The sequence below is a fragment of the Sinocyclocheilus rhinocerous genome, unplaced genomic scaffold (assembly GCF_001515625.1).
Source record: "Sinocyclocheilus rhinocerous isolate Xijiao unplaced genomic scaffold, SAMN03320098_v1.1 scaffold1295, whole genome shotgun sequence".
In the NCBI taxonomy this organism is placed as follows: domain Eukaryota; kingdom Metazoa; phylum Chordata; class Actinopteri; order Cypriniformes; family Cyprinidae; genus Sinocyclocheilus; species Sinocyclocheilus rhinocerous.
Window position 1 is genome coordinate 2,489,178 of NW_015660499.1, and position 27,491 is coordinate 2,516,668.

At 37.0% G+C, this 27,491-nt stretch overlaps 1 protein-coding gene across 1 annotated transcript in view; it reads left to right on the forward strand.

Annotated features, from left to right (window-relative positions):
- Positions 1–22,962, forward strand: part of LOC107725093 (peripheral-type benzodiazepine receptor-associated protein 1-like) — a 117,346-nt gene extending 94,384 nt beyond the window's left edge. The window contains exons 21-34 of the mRNA XM_016534236.1: positions 1,465–1,616; positions 2,411–2,893; positions 3,682–4,236; positions 4,647–4,802; positions 5,223–5,960; positions 7,915–8,011; positions 10,386–10,516; positions 11,519–11,687; positions 13,730–14,053; positions 15,866–15,919; positions 18,360–18,463; positions 18,546–18,617; positions 20,807–20,911; positions 22,271–22,962. Coding sequence (XP_016389722.1) covers positions 1,465–1,616; positions 2,411–2,893; positions 3,682–4,236; positions 4,647–4,802; positions 5,223–5,960; positions 7,915–8,011; positions 10,386–10,516; positions 11,519–11,687; positions 13,730–14,053; positions 15,866–15,919; positions 18,360–18,463; positions 18,546–18,617; positions 20,807–20,911; positions 22,271–22,489 — 3,359 coding nt within the window. The 3' untranslated portion in view covers positions 22,490–22,962. The remainder of the gene's footprint in view (positions 1–1,464; positions 1,617–2,410; positions 2,894–3,681; positions 4,237–4,646; positions 4,803–5,222; positions 5,961–7,914; positions 8,012–10,385; positions 10,517–11,518; positions 11,688–13,729; positions 14,054–15,865; positions 15,920–18,359; positions 18,464–18,545; positions 18,618–20,806; positions 20,912–22,270) is intronic.
- The last annotated feature ends 4,529 nt before the right edge of the window (positions 22,963–27,491 follow it).

The window sequence follows — 27,491 nt, forward strand, 5'->3', positions numbered from 1 at the left end:
GCATGGCTACATCTCTTGTGTGAGACACGAGTGCAGCAGTCATATTTGTCCGTCTAAAAAATGCGCTGAATATGCGTTCTGTGTGAATGGCTTGGTTTCGGTTTTAACCTAATTAAGATATTCTCCGCATTGAGCTACTATATTTCTCTAATGTTTTGAATGCATAACACAGCAGCGGCGCATCTCGTGAGCTAGACTAACAAAACATTAAAATGCAACAACGTCACTTACATCATCATCACCGAATCTCGTGCTCCACTGATGATGCTCCCTGATGCACACCTAACATTACATAAAATTTCACTTACCACATAAACGGAGTAAGATGACTGAGGACGATGGTGAATGATTTGCAAAATGTGTGGTAAGTACTGCCGCTAACAGAGTACATGCAATCGCAAATCTCGAAAGTGAAACTAAAAAGCGATCGTGCATTCAAAAGCAGTTTAAATGCCAGGCATAATAGCGGCTCCCCGATGCCCACAATTTATATATAGTATAATTGCCCAATGATATAACTGCGAGAGAAAATATTTAAATATATATTTTCCTCCTATCTCGTATTTATTCCCTTTAGGGGTTCCGTAGTACACGTAATGTTCTTTCCGAACACGGTACTGGGATGCAAAGGATTGCGGGGGGTATGGGGGGGGCATCGTCTATCGGCCCAACCCTAGATGCAAAGATTCACTGATGATGTTCACAGCAAGACTAGGAACATGTATTAAGAGCAGTGTTGGGGGTAATGCTGTGCAAGTATAGTTACGTTATCAGATTACTTTTGTAAGTAACTAGTAAAGTAATGCATTACTTTTTAATTTAGAAGGAAATATCTGAGTTACTTTTTCAAGTAAGTAACACCAGTTACTTTGTTTCCCATGTCTTGACTGACAGCTCTCATGTTGCCATGTTGAGAGAAATCGGGAGTAAGTGCAGAGGTGTTGTGTGTGAACATGATGTTACTGTAGTTCTAGTCTTTACTCATCTCACCTGCACAATACCAGATTCAGTGTTCCTCAAAATGAATAAAAACAATACTACCATACAACCATACTAAGCAAAAATGACACATTTGTGTTTCATTTTTGTTATTGCTAAATAGTGTTGAACTTTCTTCTCCTGTGTCATATTCTTCATGCAATTTGTTTGAGCTGCGCCCTCTACTGTACAGACATGAATTTACATTTCCTTCAGCCTAAGGCGTATTCATTTCACTTTTGTTGTGAGAAGGGTTTACATTTGTAAAATAATTAACTTTTTTTGTATTAAAACTCAAAAGTAACGAAATGCATTATTTCCATAAAAAATAACTTAGTAACGTAATTAGTTACTTTTTTAGGGAGTAACGCAATATTGTAATGCATTACTTATAAAAGTAACTTTCCCCAGCACTGAGTAAGAGTCCTTTTTGATCTAATGTTAACTTCAACATCCTTTGATTTAACCTTTACCCTTGTCCTCCAGGTCCTCCTGATGCTCCTCTGGATGTGCAGTTGGAGCAGGGTCCATCTCCGGGAATAGCTCAGATCAGCTGGCTGCCCGTTACTATAGATGCTGCTGGAACGTCCAATGGTGTACGAGTCACTGGCTACACTATCTACGCTGACAAGAAGAAGGTGAACCAAAGAATTCTTCTGAAAAGTCCACTTTATATTATAATTTCTTCTAGAGCTGCACAATTAATAGAAATTAAACTGCAATCGCGATTAGGCAAAAGCTGCGATTTTTTTTTATGCGCAGCTTGTCAGTGGAGCAGGGTGATCAGTAGTAAATACTGCTCCATCCGTAGGCCAGGTGGCGCTCTTGCACTGAAACACCAAATATGCCCCACAGAAGAAAGGTGAAACATCTCGTTCCAGGAAATCCTTATAGCTGTAGCTGAATAAACAGACGATTGAACTGCATTCATTAATTCAACATGACTAATAAAAACACGACTACGACAATATGTGGTTGATCTGAGTTCTTCGTATTATAATTTTCATTATAATAAAGTATATTTATAATGCAATGCTAACTGATATAGCCTTTATCACTGCTTAGAATACTATGAAATAATACGTTGTGTGCCTTATTCTGTGTAAGAAGTCGCATCATCTCACAGAAGGATTTTATTTCAAACACTCGACTGATGTTATGAAGTGAGTTTGGAGTTAAAACGTTATTAAATATGGTATTTTGTTGTACAAGAGGTTCATAAATGCTTCTCATGTCTGGAAAGATGTTTGACGCGTGTTGCTTTTTTAAATGCATGTTATAAGCGACTCAAACTTGCCGTGTTTTCAGATGGAGCAGTATTTACTACTAAACCAGATGAGTTAATAGCAATTTGAACCCGATTTTGATTAATCATGCAGCCCTAATTTCTACAATAAGTGTGCATGTAAAACTCTCTCACCTCTGTCTGCAGGTATTAGAGGTGTCGTCACCCACAGCAGGCAGCGCTCTGATTGGTCCATCTCAGATCCAAACATTACAGGCAGCCCGTGAGCTCACCGTGCGGACCATGTCAGCTTTTGGTGAGTCGGTGGACTCATTGCCGGTGAATGTGCCCGCCAAATTGCCTGCCATCATGTCCGGTGCCTCATTGCCTCAATGCCAGTCTGTGCCAGCCACCGCCAGTGCCCTCACGGCCAGTGCCAACCCAGATCCTGCTGTCTATGCCACATCTCTCTCACCTGCCAAATTGCCCATTCTGCCACATGCTGCTACACTGGATGAACACACCACTGGTCCTGTTCGGGGAGTCTATGTCAATACACCCAATGCAACCACTCGTGAGGAGTCTCCGTCTCCTGCTTCCTATGTAGAAGCCTGGGCAAACCCAACACCAGCTGTACCAATATCAGCACACGAGGCACTGTCGCTATGTACCTCACGTACTAACTCAACGGTGAGTTTAAACTAAAAATCTACTTGCCTACAGTTTTAGTCACTACTGTATGTGCAAATAATAAGTAATTAGCATAAACTATATGCTTTAAGAGCCAAAAATGAAAATGTTGTCATCGTTTACCCATGTGTTGTTCCAGTTTCTTTGTTCTGTGTAATGCAAAAGGAGATGTTTAGCAGAATGTCTGCGCTGCTCTTTTCATATAGTGAAAATTAATGGGGATTTATGCTATCAAGATCCATAAGTGATGAAGAGCACCATAAAAGTATTATAACAGTGGTCTGTATGACTAGATTGCAAACAGTAGTTTTGCATAATGGCCAGACCATTATTCACTGAAAATGGCCCTCTGCTAGGAACCCTGTGGCATCTCTTTGTGCCATATTTAAAAATACTCAAATGCGAAAGATATTTTATAACTTCAGTGGATGTTAAATTTTGGTCTGTTCCTCACACAAAATTATTGTATGTCTTCATAAAACATGTAATATAACCTTCCCATTTGAGGTTATTGTTTAGAAAACACCCAGGACTTTTCACTAAAATTTAGATCTTTGAATTTTGGCCTAAGACCAGTAACATTCTGCTATAACTTTTATTCACTGCTTTACCCTATCCTCATTCTTAATACAGAATAGTTTTTTTCTAGAGTTGGCTGAGATACATTGTCCATGTGCAGAGACCTGGGATGTATGGGTTCTGTTTAATATTGGAAATTGGTTGGGAATAAGTATTGTATCTGATTGAGTAGTCATTTTTGTAAGCTAATAAAGCACCTCCATCAACAGGTGAGTGTATCTACACCCATGGTTACACCTGCACCCGTGGTCGTGCCTGTGCCTGTTGCTACACCAACATCCATGGCCGTACCTGCTCCCTTGACCACACCAGGACCCATGCCCACACCAGTGTCCATGACAGTGCCAGGTCCTGTAGTTGTGCCGGCACCTGCCACCATGCCTGTGCCCATGTCTGCGCCCATACCTGCACCTACACATGCACCTATTGTTGAACCTGCATCAGTGCCAGTGCAGTCTAGTGTGGCTCCTGCTGTGCAGAACCCAAGCAGAGAGACAGACAGCCCAGGAGGCCTGCGTCCTGTTGCCTCCCTCTCCGACTTCTTGGAGGACCCATGTGCCAAACTTCACACACCACCACCACCCAGTTCCAGCTGCCCCAAAGTCAACATCCCAGGAAAGGACCCTCTCGATATCCCAGATACACACCCACTGAGGCCTCCCAATCTGTCACCCTTTGAGTCAGAGCCCGAGGAGGACAGGGAGAACACCAGGCTCATATCCATAGAGGAGTTCCTGCGACCTGTACCTCAACCTCGAATAAAGGCCAGTTTCCAAACCAAATCTGGAGACCATGTGTGTCCTTGTGCAGTTGTTATCATTTTGGACTGCACTCATTTTATTATTTTACCATTGCCTTCAGAGCTAATCTTCATTCCTTCATAAAAATAATTTAATCCAGCAGAGAAACACCTTAATTATTTGAAACATTGTGTTGTCCTAGTGCAGGGGTGCCCAGTCCTGCTCCTGGAGGGCCACTGTTTTACAAAGTTTAGCTCCAACCCCAGTTACATACACTTGAACCAGCTAATCAAGGTGTTTGGAATTACTAGAAACTTCCAGACAGATGTACTGGGGCAATTGCAACTTAATTCTTCAGGAGCAGGATTGGACACCCCTGTCCTAGTGTCTCAGAAAACTGTGTTTAAGTTGTTGTTTTTGTGGTACATTATTAGGTCTATGCTGGTGGTCTTATGGACCCTCCCCCAGACTACCATGGGGAGAGCAGTCGGTCAGATCTGTCTGACATACTGGAAGAAGAGGAGGAAGATCTGTACTCTGAACCTATCACTGACGTCTCCAGAGGTTACAGTACAGCTCCTACGGGCAGGGTATGTACATGCACATGAATGTTGTAATGTTCCTCAGTGAACCTTTGCAATAGGACTCAACTTTTTGTCCAATGTGTCAATACTTTTTGTTGGTATTGCACCAGGTAATCATGCTCACAGTGAAATGTCACAGGTTCAATATACTGCTCAATATAATGATATATTAAACATCTAGCAGGTTCTGATTGGCTGTAATTGTCCTAACAAGTGAAAACGTGTTGGGACTCAGTTTTAGCCATACTTGTCATTTACGTTCTTCTGTTCTTATGCATTTTAATTTTCTTGTTTCTTTTCCTTGTTTTGTTCTATTTTCCACTTTTGACACCAATCAAACCTTTGCCTCCTCTGTATGATCTCGATCTTTCACCTTGCTCGTTTTCTACTCTGGTAAATCCCAATGCTCCTCTAAAACAACCCTAGTCTGAAATGTGGGAACCTGACAGCGATGAAGAAATTTTGGAGAGGATTATAAAGCTCCCCCCTCAAGCCTACCACAACAAGCAGCTCTTTAGCATCCCAGAAGTCACAGAAGAAGAAGACAACACTGAATCTGAACCCCACACTAGGTCTTCCCCAGGCCGGTCTACTTCTGGCAAGGGCCGCCAGAGTGGACATGAGGGTCGTCAACATTCCCCCCACCATCACAATCAGGGACATAAAATGGAATCTGATTCACCCGTAGTGAGGTACAAAGGGACTGTGCCAGTCAGGACTAGACCCAGAGTGCACTACGCTGACACGGTGGACACCATCAACTATCTGGATGAGGAGGAGGTGGAGTTGGACTCTGACAGTAGCCTGTACGCTGGGCCTAGTTCTGTAAGTGTGGCTGCACATCATACACCGCACAAAGGCCATGGCGACCGACTCAGGAGAGAGGCCTTGCTCCGTAGCCAGATGACTTCAGGAACAGGGCTGGGACAGTATTTACTTAGCAAGACCATACACCATGTGAAGTCGCCCACTGGACCCTCAACAGAAATTGACGTAGAGTATGGAACCGATAACGATGAGGAGCCTCTGCTGTTTGATCCTGGAGAAGTGGTGCTAGAACAAATGAGCTCGGAGTGGTGGGTTGAAGGCGGTAACAATGAGTACCACCACTTGCCCCTGACATGCAGACCCCAGCCAGAGCTGCCCCAAAGCAGCCGCTCATGGGTGGGTTGTCATCTGTCCATCTGTCTCCTGTTGTACCACAGCCATCTATCCCTTGAGAAGCTCTCTTTGAGAACCTGTCCATCCCTTTAGGAGATGGCTGAAACCTTTTGCGTCCTAAAAGCAAAAATGACCAAGTTTGCACCCAAACCAGTTGCTATACTTATCGGTTCACTGTAGCTTAATTTGTCCGACTTGTTATATCATAGTTGGAAGGTTTAGAACAAGGGGTCTCAACTCTGGCCCTCAATATCCACTTTCCTGCAGAGTTTAGCTCCAACACTGATCAAACTCACTTGCCTGTAATCCTGAAGACCTTTATTAAGTGGTTCAAGTGTGTTTGATTAAGGTTGGAGCTAAAATCTACAGGAAAGAGGACCTCGAGGGCCAGAGTTGAGAACCCCTGGCTTAATGGGTATTGTTGGAGTTAATGATGACAATCTTAAGGAATTGAACAATTCAGGTTCTAGTTCTACTTAACATTTTCTTTTACAGTCCTTATGGAATAGACAATATTATGGCATTCCTGTATGTATATTTCATGTTAAGTTGTCCAGGAAGAATGCAAATGTTCCAAAACTGTTAATGGAACTGAAAGACAAAAACAAAACTGTGGTTCTCTATATGGGATTCCACCAAGTGGTCAATGACTCTCCAACTCTAATTTTACTGTGGATGCAAAAGGTTTAAACCTGTACATCTCGCTCCTTATGTACCCTACACCCTTTCTCTCAGTCTCTAGTCAAGGCATCTTCGTATTTGTAGTTGTGCAGCTGGCAGCACTGCTCTATGCATTTGTCCTACGTCTTATTCTTCCCAGTGTTCAGTTAGAACATTGCTGTTCTAAGACCGTGGCTGTGCATTATCGCTCAATAGGTTTTCTTGCTCTGGTGCATCTCCTTTCCTTGACACAAATGGGATGCTTATTGACCCACATATTGTCAAGGTTGTCCAGGGACTGCTTGAGCAGTTAAAGTAGAGATTGGACAACACCGAAGTGCTGTATGAAACTGTATGTTGTGCTTGCACAGGGATCTCCTCTGTTCCCATAATTGCACTGTTGCAACGAAGAACAACCCCAAGTGCTGCTTCTGTTGATCTGGAATCAAATGTCACTTGAGCAATGGCTTTTTTGACTTGTGTGTGTGTGTTTCAGGGCTCCAGGCTAATTGCTAATTCAATACAAAAGAGCTTGCAACAGTGATTTCAAATCTATTTGCAATTAGCCTAAGATGCCAGAACTTCATATCGTTTTGATATGTGGCTTCTTAATATACCCTAGGAAGGTGCACAAACACAGATATTAATGTTTAGCCAGTGCAATTGCAGTTCATTGTACATAGCTAGAAGCTCTTGAATATAGTTGACAGTGTTTCAGGCATTTTGGTTCTCGGGTAGCAAACCAAGCAAAGTAAGCTGCACAAAGGAACATTGTGTACAGCAAATGTTCCAAATGCTAGCTTGGCAATTCCTTTAATATGCACTGTTCTGATTCTGTAATTTGTCAAAATTACAAAATGTTTTATTAGAAGCAAGTGGCTCCTAAGCGATTGTTCTAGTCTGTGGCTGTGGACATTAGTGGTATTACATGCATATTGTGTGATGTTACAGTTGTTCCACTCTGATGTTATTAACATGTTAGATTAGGGAACACTATTCACTATTAACTTGCTGCTTATTAGCCTGCATTTTACTCACATATTAGCTGTTTATTACTATTTATAAAGGACATATTAATGCCTTATTTTACATGACAATATTCTAGATCCCTTAATCCTAAACATACCTACTACAAACAACTACCTTGCTTACTATCAGTAAGCAGCAAGTCAGAAGTTTATTGAGGAAAAACTCTTAGTTAATAGTGAATACATGTTCACTAATCTGAAGTGTTACCGTGATGTTCGTGGCTGTATCCCACGTGACATTATCTAACTGTTTGTTTCTCTCAAACCAGGAGGCAGGAGGAAGAGAAGCATCGTTGGCAGATCCAGGTGCAATGTGGTGCGATGTCACTCCAAAATCGCCACGCTCTGAAATTAGATTACATAGAGGTGAGACTGTCTCACTTCCTTCTCTCTCTCTCAACGTGAACTGTGTTCAGCTCTTATTTAGATCACATCCTTTTCTCTCTCTCATTTATCCATTTCAGAGTCCTGCCCACCCACCCAACTTTAAACTGCCCTTAACTGTTCTTCTCCAAACTTAGTTTCAACCAAACCAGCACGTGTATCTAGCCTAGTCTAAACTCAAACTTCTGTCGTGCTTAAATAAAACTAATCAGGGTTACACTGCTTATTCTTAGAGTTAGTTATACGATCAAACCTGTAACACAATGTATTGAAGTTTGGCATGTAATATATTCAAAACTGGCTTGTTGAGGTGTGCTGTTACTTTTCTAAGTGATCAGACATAAAATTGATTTTACTGAAAGCCCATAGATTTGCATTTATGGACAGTCAAGTAATATAAAGTATTATAAAGTAACCACAGAAATTTGGAAGTGGACAACATTGGAAGTGAACTGAAGTGACATGTGGCCAGGTATGGTGACCCATACTTGGAATTAGTGTTCTGCATTTAACCCATCCAAAGTGCACACACACAGCAGTGAACACACACACACCGTGAACACACACCCGGAGCAGTGGGCAGCCATTTATGCTGCGGCGCCCGGGGAGCAGTTGGGGGTTCGGTGCCTTGCTCAAGGGCACCTCAGTCGTGGTATTGAAGGTGGGAGAGAGCGCTGTACATTCACTCCCCCCACCTACAATCCCTGCCGGTACGAGACTCGAACCCGCAACCTTTGGGCTACGAGTACGACTCTCTAACCATTAGGCCACGACTTCCCCTACATCCCAGAATACCCACACGTTGTAGCCTATCACTTTTACAATTAAAAAAATATTTAGTATATTTTTTGTTTTTGTCTTTGAGGGCAAGATGGTTTTCCCAAAAGTAGCCCCTTTTTCTTTATATTTGCACTCAAATATGACCCACAGAGGTTGTGAAATGTCCTCTTTTCTTTGCTCTGCCATTGATTGTTGCTACAGATGGTCTTGATCCTCACTAATGAGATGAGCACATCTCACTGCTGGAGCTTAACACAAACATGACAGACACCTATTAGCACCACTGATTATACATCTCTGTTTTACACTATAGTCCTCATCCAACCCATCTGAGTGCTGACCTTTGACCTGATGACCCTGACAGATGCTTGAGTGTTGCTTTCAGACTGCAATGTACAGAACAGCAGTGTCATCTTGCATGCATGTCCAATAAATAGCACAGGAAAATTATGGGTGGTGTTTTGGAGCATTTGTGTTTGCTTTCCATTTATTTACACATGTAACTTCATCTGTGCAGTTGCATTGACTTATTTAGTAGACACTTTTATCCATTTCTGAGTCTGACTTACAGTGATGCTTTTTATATCAGTTCATATAGTAATCGATTGTTCAGCACAGTTTCTTAGTTGAGACATGGTGCTAAATTGTGATTTTTTAACACATTATGGGAAATACTAGCTTGACCAATCAACATTGAGAACCAGAACTGGGTTGGTTTTATTAAATATAATATGGATCTTTGTTTAGGGTTGTTTATATTATTTAGTTTTAATCTCTTCCATGACAACATTATTGAAATTCACAAAAGTTTTTTTTGTTATCTAAATAGACATTTGTGTGTCTTTCTCTCTTCCTGTCATTCTCGCTCTGTACAGATGACTCATGAGCGCACGTTTCTGTAGCGGCTCATGGCGGCTTAGGATCAGGAGGTTTTAGTATGATTACCTCACTTAAGGACACGCCTGGGCTGCACCATTATGGTTTTCAGGCCGGGGAGACCACAAACATTAGTTTACTGATTGTAATATTCCACATTCATCATGGAAAGTCGCATTAAATGTAACAAAACTTTTTCAACAGCTTTTTCAAAAATGTCCATATCACCCACCAATGTGTTAGTCTCATGATATATCCTATGAAATAATTTCTTGACAAGTTTGTGTTTGCTCTTTGGTGTTGCAGAGCCCAGAGCATCTGGAAAAAATGAGGTGAGAGTCTTTGTTGCCCTCTTCCCATATGATCCTGCAGTCATGTCACCCAATCCTGATGCTGCTGAAGAAGAGCTTCCCTTTAAAGAAGGCCAGATTATCAAGGTATGACTGAATTTAAGGTTGGGATTTTCAACCCTATAAATCGCGACATGTGAAATAATAGTCAATAATAGACATGGAACAGTTTACATTAGTTTACTGATTGTAATATTCCACATTCATCATGGAAAGTCGCATTAAATGTAACAAAACTTTTTCAACAGCTTTTTCAAAAATGTCCATATCACCCACCAATGTGTTATTCTCATGATATATACTATGAAATAATTTCTTGACAAGTTTGTGTTTGCTCTTTGGTGTTGCAGAGCCCAGAGCATCTGGAGAAAATGAGGTGAGAGTCTTTGTTGCCCTCTTCCCATATGATCCTGCAGTCATGTCACCCAATCCTGATGCTGCTGAAGAAGAGCTTCCCTTTAAAGAAGGCCAGATTATCAAGGTATGACTGAATTTAAGGTTGGGATTTTCAACCCTATAAATCGCGACATGTGAAATAATAGTCAATAATAGACATGGAACAGTTTATATTAAGTTTGCATATGCTGTATGTTTTATGTTTTGTGTCTTGTTTGATACATTCAGCTTTTATGGCTCATATAGTCTGATAGTCTGAGGAAAAACAGCTCAGTTTTATTCAGAGGCCCAAACTAAGCAGAAATATGCAATTTGGTGCAGATGCTAATATTTATTAGTATGGCCAAAAAGTATGATATTCTGATGCATGTATTGTAAATCAATTAGATCTTTTTAACAGTATAGTAGATACTTACATCAAATTATATAAATATCAGTCATCACTCTGTGTCTCCAATAATATGTTTTAGTAAGATGAGATTTAAATGATCTAAACATATAATGCAGCGCAATACAATGATGATTGAGAGATGAAGAAATAAACGTTCTTCAAAAGCCTGAGGATCAGATTTGATACATTTGAATGTGGGAAAAATGTTAAAATAATAAGTTGCAGCAGTCCAGTAGGTCTTCATCTTGAAATATTACTTACAATATAAAAGGTATAGAGTTATGCTTACTTTCTGAAAATAAGTAAAGCAAACAGACAAGTGAAGCACCAGTTGAAGGTGGATGGTTGTACCATTTAACTAAAAGGCCTTTTATAGTCTAAACTATCAATCAGAAGACAGAACGCATGGAGTAGGTTGTGTGCAACGGGTTTTCAACAAAGTTTTGATCATTTAAATGTCTTAGAAATTAATTTGATGAAGTAGGTTTTATAGGGTTTAAACTACAAAGAAAGAAATGCTTTAAAAACTGTAAATTCTCACCCACATTAGCCTACAAAATGTGCATCTCCAGTCCGGTCCTCAAAACCATTATAGTTAGCAAATAATACCAAAAAATATCACTTTGCTGTTCATAATGATTTCAGAACTTAATAAAGTTCCTGTAGAAAGTTGATTGCAGTGTTTCTCCTCTGCAGGTTTATGGGGACAAAGATGCAGATGGTTTCTACCGGGGTGAGGCGGGTGGCCGTCGTGGCTATGTGCCGTGTAATATGGTTTCAGAGATCCAGGTTGATGATGAGGAGACCAGAGACCAGCTCCTGATGCAGGGCTTCCTCTCCACAGAGGCGTCAATGGATAAGATAGGTGCGTTTATCAGCGCATGCGTCAGACTCGCACATCTACACCTCAGTGTCAGTTTTCACACCAACATACATCATGTTTCACAAAATATTTGTGTGTGCAATGTCCTTTTAGTTCTTATTTGATTCCTGAGCATATGCTAGCATTAAACTCTATTGAGATCAGCTGTAATCATTAGCATAATGTCACTGCTTGGCTTCACATCAGGATCTTAAAGTGCTGTCTAGAGAGACATCTGACTAGGTTTTGGAGCAGAGATGTAGTCTGACTGACATTTATTTAAGGTCATATTTTGAGCATGTTTCTAAAATAAAAATAAATCTCTGAACTCCCTGTAATCGCTCAAAGAAAAAGCCAACCGCAGCTGACATTTTAGCATAGCTGGAAACACGCTTGTAGACACGAGCTTTAAAATAGGCTTCAAGCGAACAACTTTGAGGAACTTGGGTTTCCCTTGAATTCAGGTTCTCAAAGAAATGGCAGTGGTGGTGATATGTGGTGCTTTTTTTGTAATCCTTTAAGATACATGTAGTAGTATTTCTCTCTTATTTTTTAGGGAAAGACACTGAAGGTAAAACCATTGCTTTTTGAGATTTTGATTCCATAACATGACTTCTTTCAGACTTGTGGAAAGGAAAAATCCAAAATACACATTTAAGTGTTTTTATTTTTTTTCCTCCACTTCAGCAGCACATACATACACCAAACTTTACAGTTTTATTCTTATCTATCTAAGGTATTTACAGGGGATTTGTTTATATATTATTCACCTGATTTATATGACATAACACCTTATTTCTAAAAACATGGTGACAATGTATGTATTTCTGGCTTTTGACAGTATTTTATGATTTATGGAGTGATAAAAAGAGATATCAAAAATCAACAAAATGAGGCAAGAATTTTGAATTCAGATTTCTGTTCTGGAAATGTATACACATTTCTGCATATTTAATTAGATGTGCAATTTGCATATTTAAACATAACATTTCAAAAAACCTTTAACACAAAACTATTGTCTTAATGCACTCTGGTTAATTAACTATGGAAGTTTAGTGATATTTATTAGTTAAACATTTAATCCTATTCACCGGTAGTGTCTTTCCTGAAGTGTTGCATATGAAGAAATGAGTAGCACAAAGTAAGGTAAAAAAAAAAGCATAAGCCTACTTAAGTTTTATTTTACCTGAAAAATCGATATCAAATGACCAGCCAAATACTAATCACTTTTCATTATTACACATTTTGTGCTCTTAAAAATGATCATGGGTGACGTGAGAATAGCAAAGTCAGTACACTTTAATTCCGCACTGCATTTTGTGAATCTGTTCTTGATCTAATCTGGTTTATGTGGAAACCTGTTTCCGCCACAGAATTTAAAAAAATTAAAACTTTTCTCTTAACTCTGTTTATAACTCGCAATTTTGTTTATATCTCACAATTCACAATTAATGTCTCACAATTATATCACACAAATTTATAATTCACAATTCTGACTTTTTATCTCAAAAATCTGATGTTTTCTAGCAAATTGCTCATTTATATCTTGCAGTTCTGTTTATATCTCTCAATTTTTCTCAAATTCTGAGTTTTTTTGCAAATTGTGAATTTATATCTCGCAATTCTGTTTCTATCTCACAATTCTACGTTTCTATCTCAAAATTCTGACTTTTTTCTTGCTGTTTTGAGTTTGTCTCACAATTCTGTTTATCACAATTCTGAGTTTAGATCTCAAAATTCTGAGATTTTCTCACAAATTGCAAATTTATATCATAACTGTTTATATCTCACAATTCAGTTTTATCTCAAAATTTCTGACTTTTTTCTAGTTTTTGCGAGTTTATATCTCATGATTCTGCTTTTTTTCCAGCATTATGAGAGAAAACTCTAAATTGTGAGATAAAAAGTCACAATTACTTTTTTATTTTTTTAACCCGTGGCAGAAACAAGCTTTCATTGGTTTATGTTTCACAGTCTGCAGTTTCATTTCAGATCACAAAGCTTTGCTGGTTTTACATAAATGCCAAAGTGCTGTTGTTGAAATGTGTGTTTTTGTGGTCACTGTAAGCAGTTCAAAGAGCGACGGTGGATCTTGTTTCCCAGAATGCTTTGCTGCAGTGGTGGTTCAGCTCTTTCTTTCTCACTGTGGTGCCTCATTGCTGATGCTAATGCTTATTCTTATTCTTGTTTTCAGCTTGGTGCTTGTTTTGTGAGGTTTTGCTTTTCTTTTGGCTTCTCATTCATTCTTGTCTGCTACTTGTCTTTTTTTCCCCCTCGTATCCTGTTTAAATTTCATAAAGACGCCCGCTTACATGCACAGCTTCCACGCCGTCCCGCTGCACCGCCGAAACCTAGACGCTCCAAGAAAGGTGTGTGTCAGCGCTCGCTGTCTCCTCCTGCTCTCCGAGATTTCACCTGCGTTTGGTTTGCTGAATTCACTCCCATCAGCTTTCTGCTTCTGCATCAGGAACTCTGATCAAAGGGGGACACGAACATTAGATGTTCTTAGTCTCATTGGTTTAGTTTTGAACCGCAGTCAGCATGAAATTAAAATTAACCTTTTAATTTTAAGTTTTTTACCAAATAAATGTTCCTGGTCCATGATTCAGTGCATGCTATTGTAATAAAAACGATGCATAAAAACATAACATCTTTTCTGCTCATCTAGGAAAGGCTGTTTGGATGGAGAAAAGCAGTATTAATCAATAATATCATCCTCAAGTTTAAACGAATGGCCACTAAAAAGCAAAACACTTTTGAAAAATTTTAAATGCAATGGCATGTGAAATCAAGCTGCATGTTTACAGATCACGGCTGCATTTTCCAAAAGCATCATAAACTTAGGTAGATTGTAGAAACCATTGGCTTGCAATGCTTTTGGGAAATGCAACTGAAGTCAGTAAGTAAATCAATCACACTTAGTCTCTGGTGAACATGTATGTTTATTGCAATACATTGTAAGTGCATTAACTCTAACTGCTGTTTTTCTTTTTATAGACAAAAAGAACCTGATAAAAATAAAACAAATGATAATAGTAATAGATTATATAGTATTAATTTACATTATGCATTACAAGTGCTGTTTTTCTTTTTTGAAAAAATTTAAATGATGATATAATATTAATAATTAAAAATAATTACAAGTATTTTTGGGGGAATTTACATTATTGCACAAATTCTTTTTTTTTTAGATAAATAAGATGAAAAATGCTAAATAAATAAATAACAACAACAACAACATAAGTGGTAAGTAGTAATTGACTTTCACAAATTATATTTTTTCAAACTATAATAATAATAATATATTAAAATAATTATATATAATATGTAAAAAAAATCTAAATAAATAATATATTAAAATAATAATGTAAGTGGTAATTGACTATTTCACAAATGCTATTATTGCAAAATAAATGAATAATAATGAATAATAATATATTAAAATAATAACCATAATTATATATAATATAAAATAACTTGTGATAATTGACTTTATGCCACAAATGCAGTTTTTTCTTTTTAGAAAAAAAAAGCAGAAAAAATTTAATAATAATAATATATAAATAAATAATGATATATTAACATATTTTTGTATTAAGTGACTGTCACAAATGCTGTCAAACTTAAATTTATATTGAACCTGGAATGATTTCTTTAAATAAGTGTTTTCTAATGTTTGGGCTCACAGCCCCCTTTGGTCAACTCACCACCTCTCTGAAGCTGACTGCCTGAAGTGTGTGTGTGTGATACAGACTCATGGGGACTCGTGTCACGGTGTGGACCTAAATTGTGGTCCCCACGGGTACAAAAGCTTATAAATCATACAGAATGAAGTTTTTTGAAAATCTAAAAATGCAGAAAGTTTCCTGTGAGGGGTAGGTTTAGGGGTAGGGTTGGTGTAGGGCAATAGAATATACGGTCTGTACAGTAGAAAAACCATTACGCCTATGGAGAGTCCCCACAAGGATAGTGAAACAGACTGTGTGTGTGTGTGTGTGTGTGTGTGTGTGGCTCATCATAACCACTTCACTCATATCCTCAAAGCGCAGTGGCTCATTTTGTTTGGTTTTGTTTAGTTTGATTTGTTTTCTTCCCCATGAGCCCGAGTGTCAATCAAGGTCAGGCAGCCAATCAAATTGTGTCTAACCCTTCCCTCCCCGCCCACTTCTGTCCTTTTCCAGTGGAGTCGGCTGCGGTGTGGGATGACACGTCTGCTATGGACTCCTCCAGTCAAGGTTTGAGCTCCTCCTGTCTTGTCCTGCGGTTCTCTCTCATGTTTCCAGCCGCATGTGACTGACAGTTTAACTGCATGCTGATGTACTGATGCAACGCTGCATGCTGTTACCATGGAGATCTGCATCCACACGCCCTCATCTCTGAACTAACCACTAATGATCTTTCAGTCTCTCATTGGACAGCTGAGCTCATGTCTTCTGTGATTTGCTTCACTTTGCATGTACTTTAAGTGTTTCTCTTGAAGAGTGCCTTTTTCTTCTGTTCAGTGTTTATCATGCATGAAGTTTTTTTTAACACAAATGCAGAATGAGTTGTACATAATTTCCATGCACTCTTGATAGAGACAGACTGAGCCTGATAGATTGAGTTTCATTCTCTGACACTACTGCTGCTACTGTACACACATCAACCATTTAATTAACTGTTTAATGAACTTCCTCAGCTAAATTGTTTGCAAACTATTCCTCTGCCATGACACTCGTTGACCTGAAACTGATAACTGTTATGAATTGTGGTCTAACATTATACAATAATGCATAAATTAAGCTTACTTAGCTTGAAGTTTAGTGTTCATAAACGTGCATAGCGTATGTATCTGACTTACAGTAAAAACAGTAATAATGTGAAATATTATTTCAATTTAAAACAGCTGTTTTCTATTTGAATATATTTTGTGTAATTAATCACTGTGATGCCAAGCTGAATTTTCAGAAGCCATTAGAATCTTATGACACTGAAGACTGGAGTAATGATGTTGAAAATTCAGTTTTGATCACAGCAATAAATTACATTTTATAATATATTCAAACAGAAAATGTTTATTTTTAATTTTAATAATATTCCACAATATTACATCATTTTTTACACAGTAATTTTTCCAAGCTTCTGACTGATACGTGTATATGTACATTATCAAAAATTAACTTTTTTTAAGAATGGGCATTTTTTGCAGATTGTTTTTTTTTTCCTAACCATATAATTTCACAGCAAACAAATATTTCAATTAAATCAATTAATTTGTTTTCTATTTGAATATATTTTGTGTAATGAATCACTGTGATGCCAAGCTGAATTTTCAGAAGCCATTAGAATCTTATGACACTGAAGACTGGAGTAATGATGTTGAAAATTCAGTTTTGATCACAGCAATAAATTACATTTTATAATATATTCAAACAGAAAATGTTTATTTTTAATTTTAATAATATTACATCATTTTTTACACAGTAATTTTTCCAAGCTTCTGACTGATACGTGTATATGTACATTATCAAAAATTAACTTTTTTTAAGAATGGGCATTTTTTGCAGATTGTTTTTTTTTTCCTAACCATATAATTTCACAGCAAACAAATATTTCAATTAAATCAATTAATTGAAATACTCAAGTTCACAAAATCTGCAAATATTAACATGGTTGTAAATAATGCATAAAATGCTAGAATACGTCTGAAGTAGTTGTCGGTTCACTGTGTTAGATTAAGCCGTTTTTACTGTCAACCATCACAGTAGATTTAGATATAATTGTCATTTCATGTTTTAAGGTCGTTTTCATATTCAAGCTCTGCAGTGTCTGCAGAGGCACCAAATCATCACCTGATAGCTTGAAGTTTAGTGTTCATAAACGTGCATAGCGTATGTATCTGACTTACAGTAAAAACAGTAATAATGTGAAATATTATTTCAATTTAAAACAGCAGCTGTTTTCTATTTGAATATATTTTGTGTAATTAATCACTGTGATGCCAAGCTGAATTTTCAGAAGCCATTAGAATCTTATGACACTGAAGACTGGAGTAATGATGTTGAAAATTCAGTTTTGATCACAGCAATAAATTACATTTTATAATATATTCAAACAGAAAATGTTTATTTTTAATTTTAATAATATTACATCATTTTTTACACAGTAATTTTTCCAAGCTTCTGACTGATACGTGTATATGTACATTATCAAAAATTAACTTTTTTTAAGAATGGGCATTTTTTGCAGATTGTTTTTTTTTTCCTAACCATATAATTTCACAGCAAACAAATATTTCAATTAAATCAATTAATTGAAATACTCAAGTTCACAAAATCTGCAAATATTAACATGGTTGTAAATAATGCATAAAATGCTAGAATACGTCTGAAGTAGTTGTCGGTTCACTGTGTTAGATTAAGCCGTTTTTACTGTCAACCATCACAGTAGATTTAGATATAATTGTCATTTCATGTTTTAAGGTCGTTTTCATATTCAAGCTCTGCAGTGTCTGCAGAGGCACCAAATCATCACCTGATAAACCCATAATAGAGACTTCACAAATATATCAAATGTTCGATTTCATATGTATTTTCTGGAATTTCTGTCACTTACTGTGTCATTTTCACCCCGAGCAATGCTTCATTTCCGATTTTTGTTCTCTGCATCTTTACATCTTTTGTGTTTGACTTGCAGACCTCAGTCGCTCCGCCGGCCCGATGGGAAGCTCCAGACCTCGCAGGATGGTGGCCATCTTTGACTACGACCCGAGAGAGAGTTCTCCCAATGCAGACATAGAGGTGACATTATTACTATGACAAAAAAGCTCCTTATACTAGTAAACAGTCTAAAGCATGAGAGTTTAATGTACTGTTTGTCCAGGCTGAACTGACCTTCAGCGCGGGCGACGTCATCTATGTGTTCGGTGACATGGATGATGACGGCTTCTACTATGTGAGTTTCTTTCGTGCCTGTCTGTCTGTTAGTATATTCATAATAAATAGGAGTTTTGTGCAATGACACATTTGTGGCCGTGCTACCACTGAAGTTATTTTCAAGGTCAATAATAAAAGTTGTGAAGTAATTGCTTAATAATAACTGTATTTCGGTGCTGCAGAAATCTGAGCTGATCTGTCAGAGCCAGTGTTGGGGGTAATGCATTACAAGTAACGTAATCAGATTACATTTTCTGAAGTAACTAAAAAATAACACATTACAGGGTTCCTACGCGGTTTGGAAAAGTATGAAATTTGATTTAAGTAATTTCCAGGTCTGGAAGAGTATGGAAAAATATTTGCATTTCCAGACTTTTGCCCCCATTTAATTTTTTATAATAGAAAATTAAGAATTTAATGAAAATAAGTTTAGCATACAAGAAGTGTTTTCATGGCAGCTGTTTAGTGATTCTTTAGTGATTGTCAAACACGACTGAATGAATTCAAGGTGCACTTTTTAATTATGCAAAATGTTTTGGGTTTCTTCTCATGATATTTTTAGCACCGTATGACATAGCCTTGAGGACCTTTGCAAAAATAAAAAATATACAGATGTTTATGTGTGCACGAGAAACCATTAAACTTAGCATATAGGACAATGCACACTGAGCCACCTATTGTGACATCAGAGGATGTGCTAAATTGGACATTAGGCCTTGATATTAGAGGTACTACCATAAGGAAAGCCAAATTTTGAGCAAGTAGATCTCTATTAATTCATGTGCATCCATGCTCTCACTTTATTCATAGTAAGATGGCAGTGATGCACAAAGAAAATAGGTTAAATAAAACTAGAAATTGTAATGCGCAAGCATGCGAAAAATTCCCATGCGCATGTGAATAGTTTCTCGAGGGCACAAAAAAGTTTTTTGTGTGCATGCAAAAGTCACTTAGAGAAAATCAATGTAAAAAACCCTGAAAAAATTAAAATATTTACAGATGACTTTATATGTACTAGTGCTGTCAAACGATTAATCGCGATTAATCGCATCCAAAATAAAAGTTTTTGTTTACATAATATACTGTATGTGTGTGTGCTGTGTATATTTATTATGTATATATAAAGACACACACATACAGCATATATTTTGAAAATATTTACATGTATTTACAAATATAAAACTGAAATAGTGCTGTATGGACCATTTATGTTAAATATGGTCTGAAAATCTACTTTTTCAAATAAGTAATGCAAGTTACTATGTTTTCCCATTTATTGGGAGTGAGGTGTAGGTGAGGTGTAGGTGCAGGGGCACTCCCTTCAGCCTGAGGCTTAATCATTTCACTTTTGGTGTAAAAGGGTCTTTACAGTTGCCAAAAATATTGACAAACTTTTTTTTTTTCCGTTATTAAAAAACAAATAAGCAAGTCCAGCCTAGGTGACAAAAAGTAGCACGAAAGTAACATGCATTACTTTCCATAAAAAATAAAAATGCAATAACGTAATATTGTTATGCATTACTTTTAAAAGTAACTTTAGTTACTATTACCATACTATTACCCAAGGATTATTATTACCATTTTTATTACTGTTTAGGTTTCATTTAATATTTTAGTTGTATCTTTTGTTCGAGTTACCAAGTCAACATTTCTAGTTTTCATTTTAAGTTTTTCATCTCTTTTCATCTATTATGTGCAAGGTAGAAAGCTAACTCCCTCTCAGCACTAGTTGCTTTAGTTTACTAAAAATTCTAGTTCTTTAACGTTTTTTCTTTATTCGTCTCCTTCATTATTCCTTTAATTTGACAAGAAACCCCCATGTGTCTGCGTCCTTTTTATAGTGATGTGCTCAAAATTTAAAGTGATAGTTCACCTAAAAATGAAAAATGTATTACTTACCTATTCAAATTTTGTCATTCCAAACCCATTATTATTATATTATATTTTTCATTACATTTTTCTTGTTTACTTTTGAAAAAGACTGAAAAAAGACGAGTTTTAAAGCTATTGTTATCTAAGATTAAGATTGTTATCTAAGCTATTGTTATTAAATGGAGGGCAAATGCACATATGTAGATCAGGGGAATACAAATATATCCCAGAACCTCTCAGTTTTTGTATCTCTGTATTTCTAAACCCTGTGTACGGCCATGAACACTAAATGACTGCGCAAAGCAGCAGTGCATGATGGGTCTGTGTTGTTTTCAGGGGGATCTCAATGGACACAAAGGCCTCGTACCGTCCAACTTCCTGCAAGCTTTTCCAGAGACAGAAGAAGATGCGTCGGTGACGGATAGCCACAGGGATTCACAGGTACGTGTGTGTGTGTTTATTGCATGCATTAATGTTGATAATTGCATGTATTTTCCATTCTGTTCTGTCCATCACAGATTAACAGCATTAGTTTCTCCAGCTGTCTTATGTTCTGCATGTCGTCTTATGTGTCTTTGTTTTTATTTTTGCATGGTTTTCAGAAGCACAGGAGAGGTGTTCACTTTAAACAGTGACCGTAAGTGTTTCATAGACCTGACCCGACCTGCAGCAAACCCTCTCTAGCATCTCTAGATATAATGACTCTGAACATAACACTGAGAGTCTGAAGATGAATTATAGAATCAATACACATGCTTTAAAGGGTTAGCGTACCCAAAAAATTACATGTCGTCATTTACTCACCCTCCTTTTCTCAAAACTTGTATGACTGGCTTTCTCCTGTGAGGTTTTAGTGTTCAGTTTAAGTTGTCAAGCTCAGAATAACAAAGAAGTACTGTAAAGTTTTAGAGATTCAATCATTTTGAATCCAGAATGTTTGCATTGATAAAACCCAGCAAATTATTCCCAAATCTCTAATTTTCACATAATAATTTTACATTTAAGGTGATAGCTCACCCTCCAAAAATTTGTTTTGTTTTGTTTTTGTCAGGGTTAGGGACCAGTGTTATTTTTGTATTATTTATATACTATTATAGTTTTTATTAATATTTTGAATGACCTTTTATTTTCATATTTTTAGGTTTCATTTTATTTTCTAGTTTTAGTTCTAATAATTTTACATGCTTCTGTCATTTTTATTTTTTATCATTATTATTACTAGTTTTATTATTTTTTAGGTTTCATTTATTATTTCAGTTGTAGCTTTTGTTTGAATTTGTATTTATTTCCAGTTAGTCCTTTTAGTGCTTTAACAGGATTTTAATTTTTAGGTGAACTATCCCTTTAAACTCATTGTGAAAGCCATGCCTCATGAGTTTGTTTTGTAATTTAAGATGAAGCATTTTAAGATCATAAAGTCAGATGCTCAGACTTTTGACTGCTGCTGTATTTTTTCTTCTGCTACTTTCTATTCCCACAATGCCATTTCTTACATACAGTATTAAATCTCCTTACATAATTTTAGTCTTTTTCTTTTTCTTTTCTTTTCTTTTATACAACTGTTACGCAGTTGGCTGAAAGTTAACTCTCTCTCATAGCTCTCTTAAGGACTGAACTTTTTAAAATAAGAACTTACCAGAGACAGTTTTAGAATTTTTTATCATATGTACATTTAAACAGCTTGTGTTCTTTTAATTATTTTATTTTATCATTTTATTTTATTTTGTAAAAAAATGACAGACATAGCATTAAAATCTCAATTACCTGCCTACCTTCATCTTTCGTCTGTTTTTCTCCCAGGTGAGCCAGACAGAATCATCTAAGCATCTTGATCCCGTGAGCTCCTCTCAGCCAGGACCAAACCCCGAGCCGGACTCGGATCAGAAACCGACCCTGAGCTCGTCTCCCCCCGCGACCCCTTCGTTCCCCGACGCCTCCCTGATTGAGAAGAAGAAGAAAGGTTTCTTCTCCAAGGGCAGGAAGCTTTTCAGAAAGCTGGGCTCCAGCAAGAAGGAATAGCTGTGAGCCTAAAGATCTGCAGATTGCACTTTTTCTCGTGTGTCGTGTCAGTTTCAGTGTGTCCGTCCGATAGGAGAATCTTTCTCATTCTCTGATTTTTGCCATAATGATGCAGACTTATCAGCGCTTTCATCTGTCGGACTGTTTCTTCTTTTCAAAAAAGCAAATAATCGCAATACTTGTGCAAATAGGAAAATGGGTTTGAACCCATTAAAGCTGTGACTAGAGCTCATGCCTGTTTAAAAAGCTATAAAATACTCATTTGAAGAGTAAAAAGATAGCAAAATATTCTAAATAAACACTTAACTTCAATATAACAGCATCTAGACATGAATGAACCGTCTGCTCGTGTCACAAACATCATCCACTGAAAGGCAGAGCACACTTAGAAAAGATATGTTGACATGATATTTATTCCAGGAATTCTGGAAAATAAAGCGAAGGAGTGTGACAAAATCATTTTTTGTCGCTACTGAAATATTTTGCACTACAAGTAGGGTCCAAGACTGCAGAACTGTGTCCCTTCACCTGTTTTGTGTTGCTGGTGTTATCCAGTTAAAGCTAGAATAATACAAACCGGTTAGTTAAACCAGTACAGACTGAGCTGAACTCAAATCTTTACATATTAATTCGTTCGTTTTTACTGGAGAAAATCTGAAGGATCACCGACTGGCCGAAAGCTTTTTATTATCTATATCACAATATTTTCTGCACTTTCAGATTATTTTATTAGTAATGTTGTTGTATTCTACTGAAAACACGGTTTTATTATATTCTACACACTACTGTGTGGAAGGCCGTTTCTGCCACTGAATAAAAAAAGGTAATTGTGACTTTTTATCTCACGATTATGACTTTTTTTCCTCTGAGTTGCAAGATATAAACTCACAATTTTTAGGTATCAAGTCAGAATTGCAGTATGTAAATTAAAAATTGCGAGAAATAAAGTGACATATAAACTCACAAATGTGACTTTTTTTTTAGCAATTCTGACTTTTTCCTTGTAATTGCATGTTTATCTCACAGTTCTGACTTTTTCTCTCCCAATTCTGACTTCTTTTCTCAAAATTGTGAGCTATAAACTTAGTTCTGAGAGGGAAAAATACTTTTCTTAAAGTTTATATATCGCTATTCATTTGCAAAACTCACAATTGCGACTTTACATCACACAATTCTGACTATATTTCTCAGAATTGTGAGATATAAAGTCTGAATTACAAATTTATATCATGCATTTCTAAGAAAAAAGATCAGAATTGTGAGACAAGTCGTAATTATTATTTTTTTATTTTTGTATTGCGGAAAGGGGCTTCCATACCTCTGTGCTCATTTAGGCAATCAATTACATTCTTATGCGTTCCCCCCCCCCAATTGAACATTATGCTTGCATTTGCTCAAAAAACCCAGCAACAATACATATTTTTTTATCATTTTCAACTTTATGATTTATGTTGTTTGCATGCTAAAACAGCATATCGAACCGGAAAATGTTGATCGTTCTCTGTAAATGGAATATTGTGCATCTGATGATGCACTGAAGCTTTTATTGTTCGTAATGAACTTTGTATTTAGTTCTGCTTCGCCTTTTCTCAAACTCATCGACATGGAACTCACTTTACAATAGCTACATTAATAATTCACGAAACAGAGAAACATTGGCTTCTTTCTGCATGAGCTCTGTCTTAACTCTTCGTGCTTAGTTCCTAATTTCTTTTCCTCCGTTTTAGGAGCGTCGTAATACAGACACAGCATGTGAGCGTAACACCACACACCCTTCACCTTTACATTGCAGTATAATGCGTTTGTTTTTTTAGCGCCATCCACTGGTTCTGGCTAACGTGAAATCATTTCTCAGGTCAAACCGCTCATCAGTTTCGCATCTTAAGTCAGCTCTTGCTGTTCTCAGGCGAGACTGTCCAAACCACACAATTTTGCCAAACCTTGAGATGCTCTGCACGTCACCTCAGCGACCAATCACAGAACGCCAGGTGTTTGGAGGGGCGGAGCTAGAGCCCAAATGTCCTCACAGACAGGAAGTAGGTGACAGTTTCGACCGTTTCTCGAACTGGCAGAACAGAATATACAAAGAAAGTTGTGCTTTAGCATAATTGTAGATTGCGTGTGTCATCAGACAAGCATCCTTGTGATGCACTGTACAGCCCCTTAATATCAACTAGTCAGGGGATTTTCCCCTCGCTGCACTATATAATCCAGACGCATGCTGTGATTCCTGCCACGGTGAAGCTGAGGAACGCACAGGCCGCAGATCTTACCATCGTAACTGTCGCTACTGCAAGTAGGCGTGTCCTAGGCCATAATAAAATCTAGCCTTATAAGACCTCGTTTAGTCTTAACTTCAAGTTTACTACAGCTGTGTTTGTAATGACTGCATGCATGATGGCTTTCCATCTATACTCGGCCTTATTTATTCTATTTATGTGTCGTAGTAGTAGCACGTAGCTTTGTTTGGCCGTACGCGGCATTGAGCTCGGTGTATTTTTGTGATTTGAGGTATGATATTTTCATACAGCCAGAACGAGGCTCAATTCTTGTGTCTGTCCTGAAGGATGTTTTTTTGTACATTTTTGTAATGCATTTTTTGGAAACTCACCTGTAAATATGGCTTCTTTTGGTAAAGTATTTTTCGGGTTTCTTTTGTGCATGCCGAAACCATGTTTTTGGATAGTCACACAGGCTTCTTGCTTTGTGGGGAAAGTCGAAGTGATTTACTTGAAGTGAATGACAAGACTTGTTGCAATATGGACTTTTTACTGAAATAAAGTATATTTTCACATAAAATGAGTTTCGGTTGTGATGGAGTATCATTCAGATTATAGCATATTATTATATATTTTAGTATATTATTATAAATATAGATATAGTTTTTATTCATTTTTGAGTAATTTTTTATATTTACATTTTCATTTTTATTTCAGTTGAAATGTTTAGTAAAGTTTTTGTAATTTTTGGGGGGGGATTTTTATGTATGTCTGTATGGTTTTTAGTATTTCATTTATTTATTTTTCAGTTGTAGTTTTAGTTGTTTTAGTACATCAAGTTAAACTAAATGAAAATGAGAAATATTTTTGAGAAAAATTAATTAGTATACAAGTAACAAAAATAGTTGTTTAATAAATAAAATACGTTTTTATTTTCAGCTAGCATTTATTTTGATTTTAAGAAACAAACATGCTTTTTTATGTTAAATAAAAGTTTTTATTTTATTTCAGGTAACAAAAAATGTTTTTAATTTTAGTTTCAGTTTTCGTTACCAATAATGACCCTGACTCAAAGACAAATGTGTTTTATTTGTTTCTGTTTTATTGAAGTTGACATGCATCATACAAGACATTTTCAATGATTTTACAGCAACAGCAATCAGAGAAACCTGGCTTTAGTTTCTGCAAGCATGCTGCCGTCTCACGTGGATGAGTATTGACACCATGAGACGTGCACGGCTTTACGAAACCAAGCCAGTTCCTCTTTTCTCTCTTTCCTGTCGTTCTGCGTCGAGCGGTGTGAAGTTTCCCAGCAGCCAACAGTACACTCATCCATAAAGTAGGAAACACTACACTGTGGCGAGGGGTTTAGTAGTGCTTTCTACTTTATGGATGACTGCACTGTACATCCCAATGTCCAGGTGTCCACGTCTCCTCTGGAGAAGCGCTGGAGATCTCAAACTCCTCCTTCACATAAACACACACATTTCCACTTCTGCACAGCTCAGGAACCGCACCCAAACTCCATACAGACTTGAAACTCTTAATGTTTGAGGAAATCAAGTTTGATTGATTGCTATTTGAACATACGACATGCAAAACAGAAATGTTTTGCCATTAATAATTCATTGAACTAAATTATTAGGTGCATAATGTATGACAAATATACTGCAACATGCATTTTGTTGAGTTATGTTAAAGTTTATACATTAAAATACAAATTTTATGAAAGAATAATGCGTCATTCGCAAATGCTAGCGGTGGCGACACAAACGTCTTCCTCACATCAGACGGCAGCCATTTTGATCAACATGAGTAAGCTTTTTCTTTCAAAAGAAGATGAGCATTTTATTACAGATATGCTCAAATTTTTTGGTTTTTGCTGTTGTTTTGTGTTGGGAAAAAAAAGAAACTACAATAATAGAAAATTGTATTTTTTTTTAGCACTTTTAGCAACTTTTATTGAACAGGAACTGGTGCGCATACATTACTTTTAAAAATTGTTCTTCATATTGTCATTTAATAAATAATAGTGAAATACAATTGACAATCTATTGCATTCCAGAAATTGATCTGATTTTTTTATTTTTATTTTTATTTTTATTTTATACATGCATCAATGGAGAGTCCGACATAATCATTTGCTCACAAATGTTACAGTGAAAAACTTATTTATGCAGAACATTAATACATAAAGTCATACATCATTATGTGCATTGATGATGAAACAAGAAAAGTCCAAATGTACAAAATAAATCGCTTCCTGTTTCCTGCGCATCCCAGTATAACAATAACCATACGTTACCCATCAGAACTTGTATTTTATGGCTCAATTACATCCATACCTCTGTAGATCAAGCCCAGTAGTGCCATATTTGCCTCTTTCTTCTTCTCCGGTGGTCTTAGCAGAGTTCTTCTGGCGTCTTCCTCTCCAGCCCAAGTAGAAATGGGCCTAAAACAGGAGAAGTGCTCGTATTTAACCCCGCTGCCAGCCACGTGGTGCTCAACCACACAGGAAGAGGCATAACAGTCAGTGCCTCACGCCTCTCTTTCATTCGCTGCTCTTTTTGACCCCCGACTCATTTAAGCACATGCTAATGTCCACATATACAGTATTCACGTATTCGCATTTCCTTTGCTGTGACGTGTTTTGAATTCTGCATTTGGGTGCCGTTTCAGTTGAGACAGACGTCTCGATAAATAGATATTAAAAACTCACATAAATGGATAATTCATCCAAAAAATTTATCTTTTACTCGCACTGAAGTTGTTCCAAACCTGTA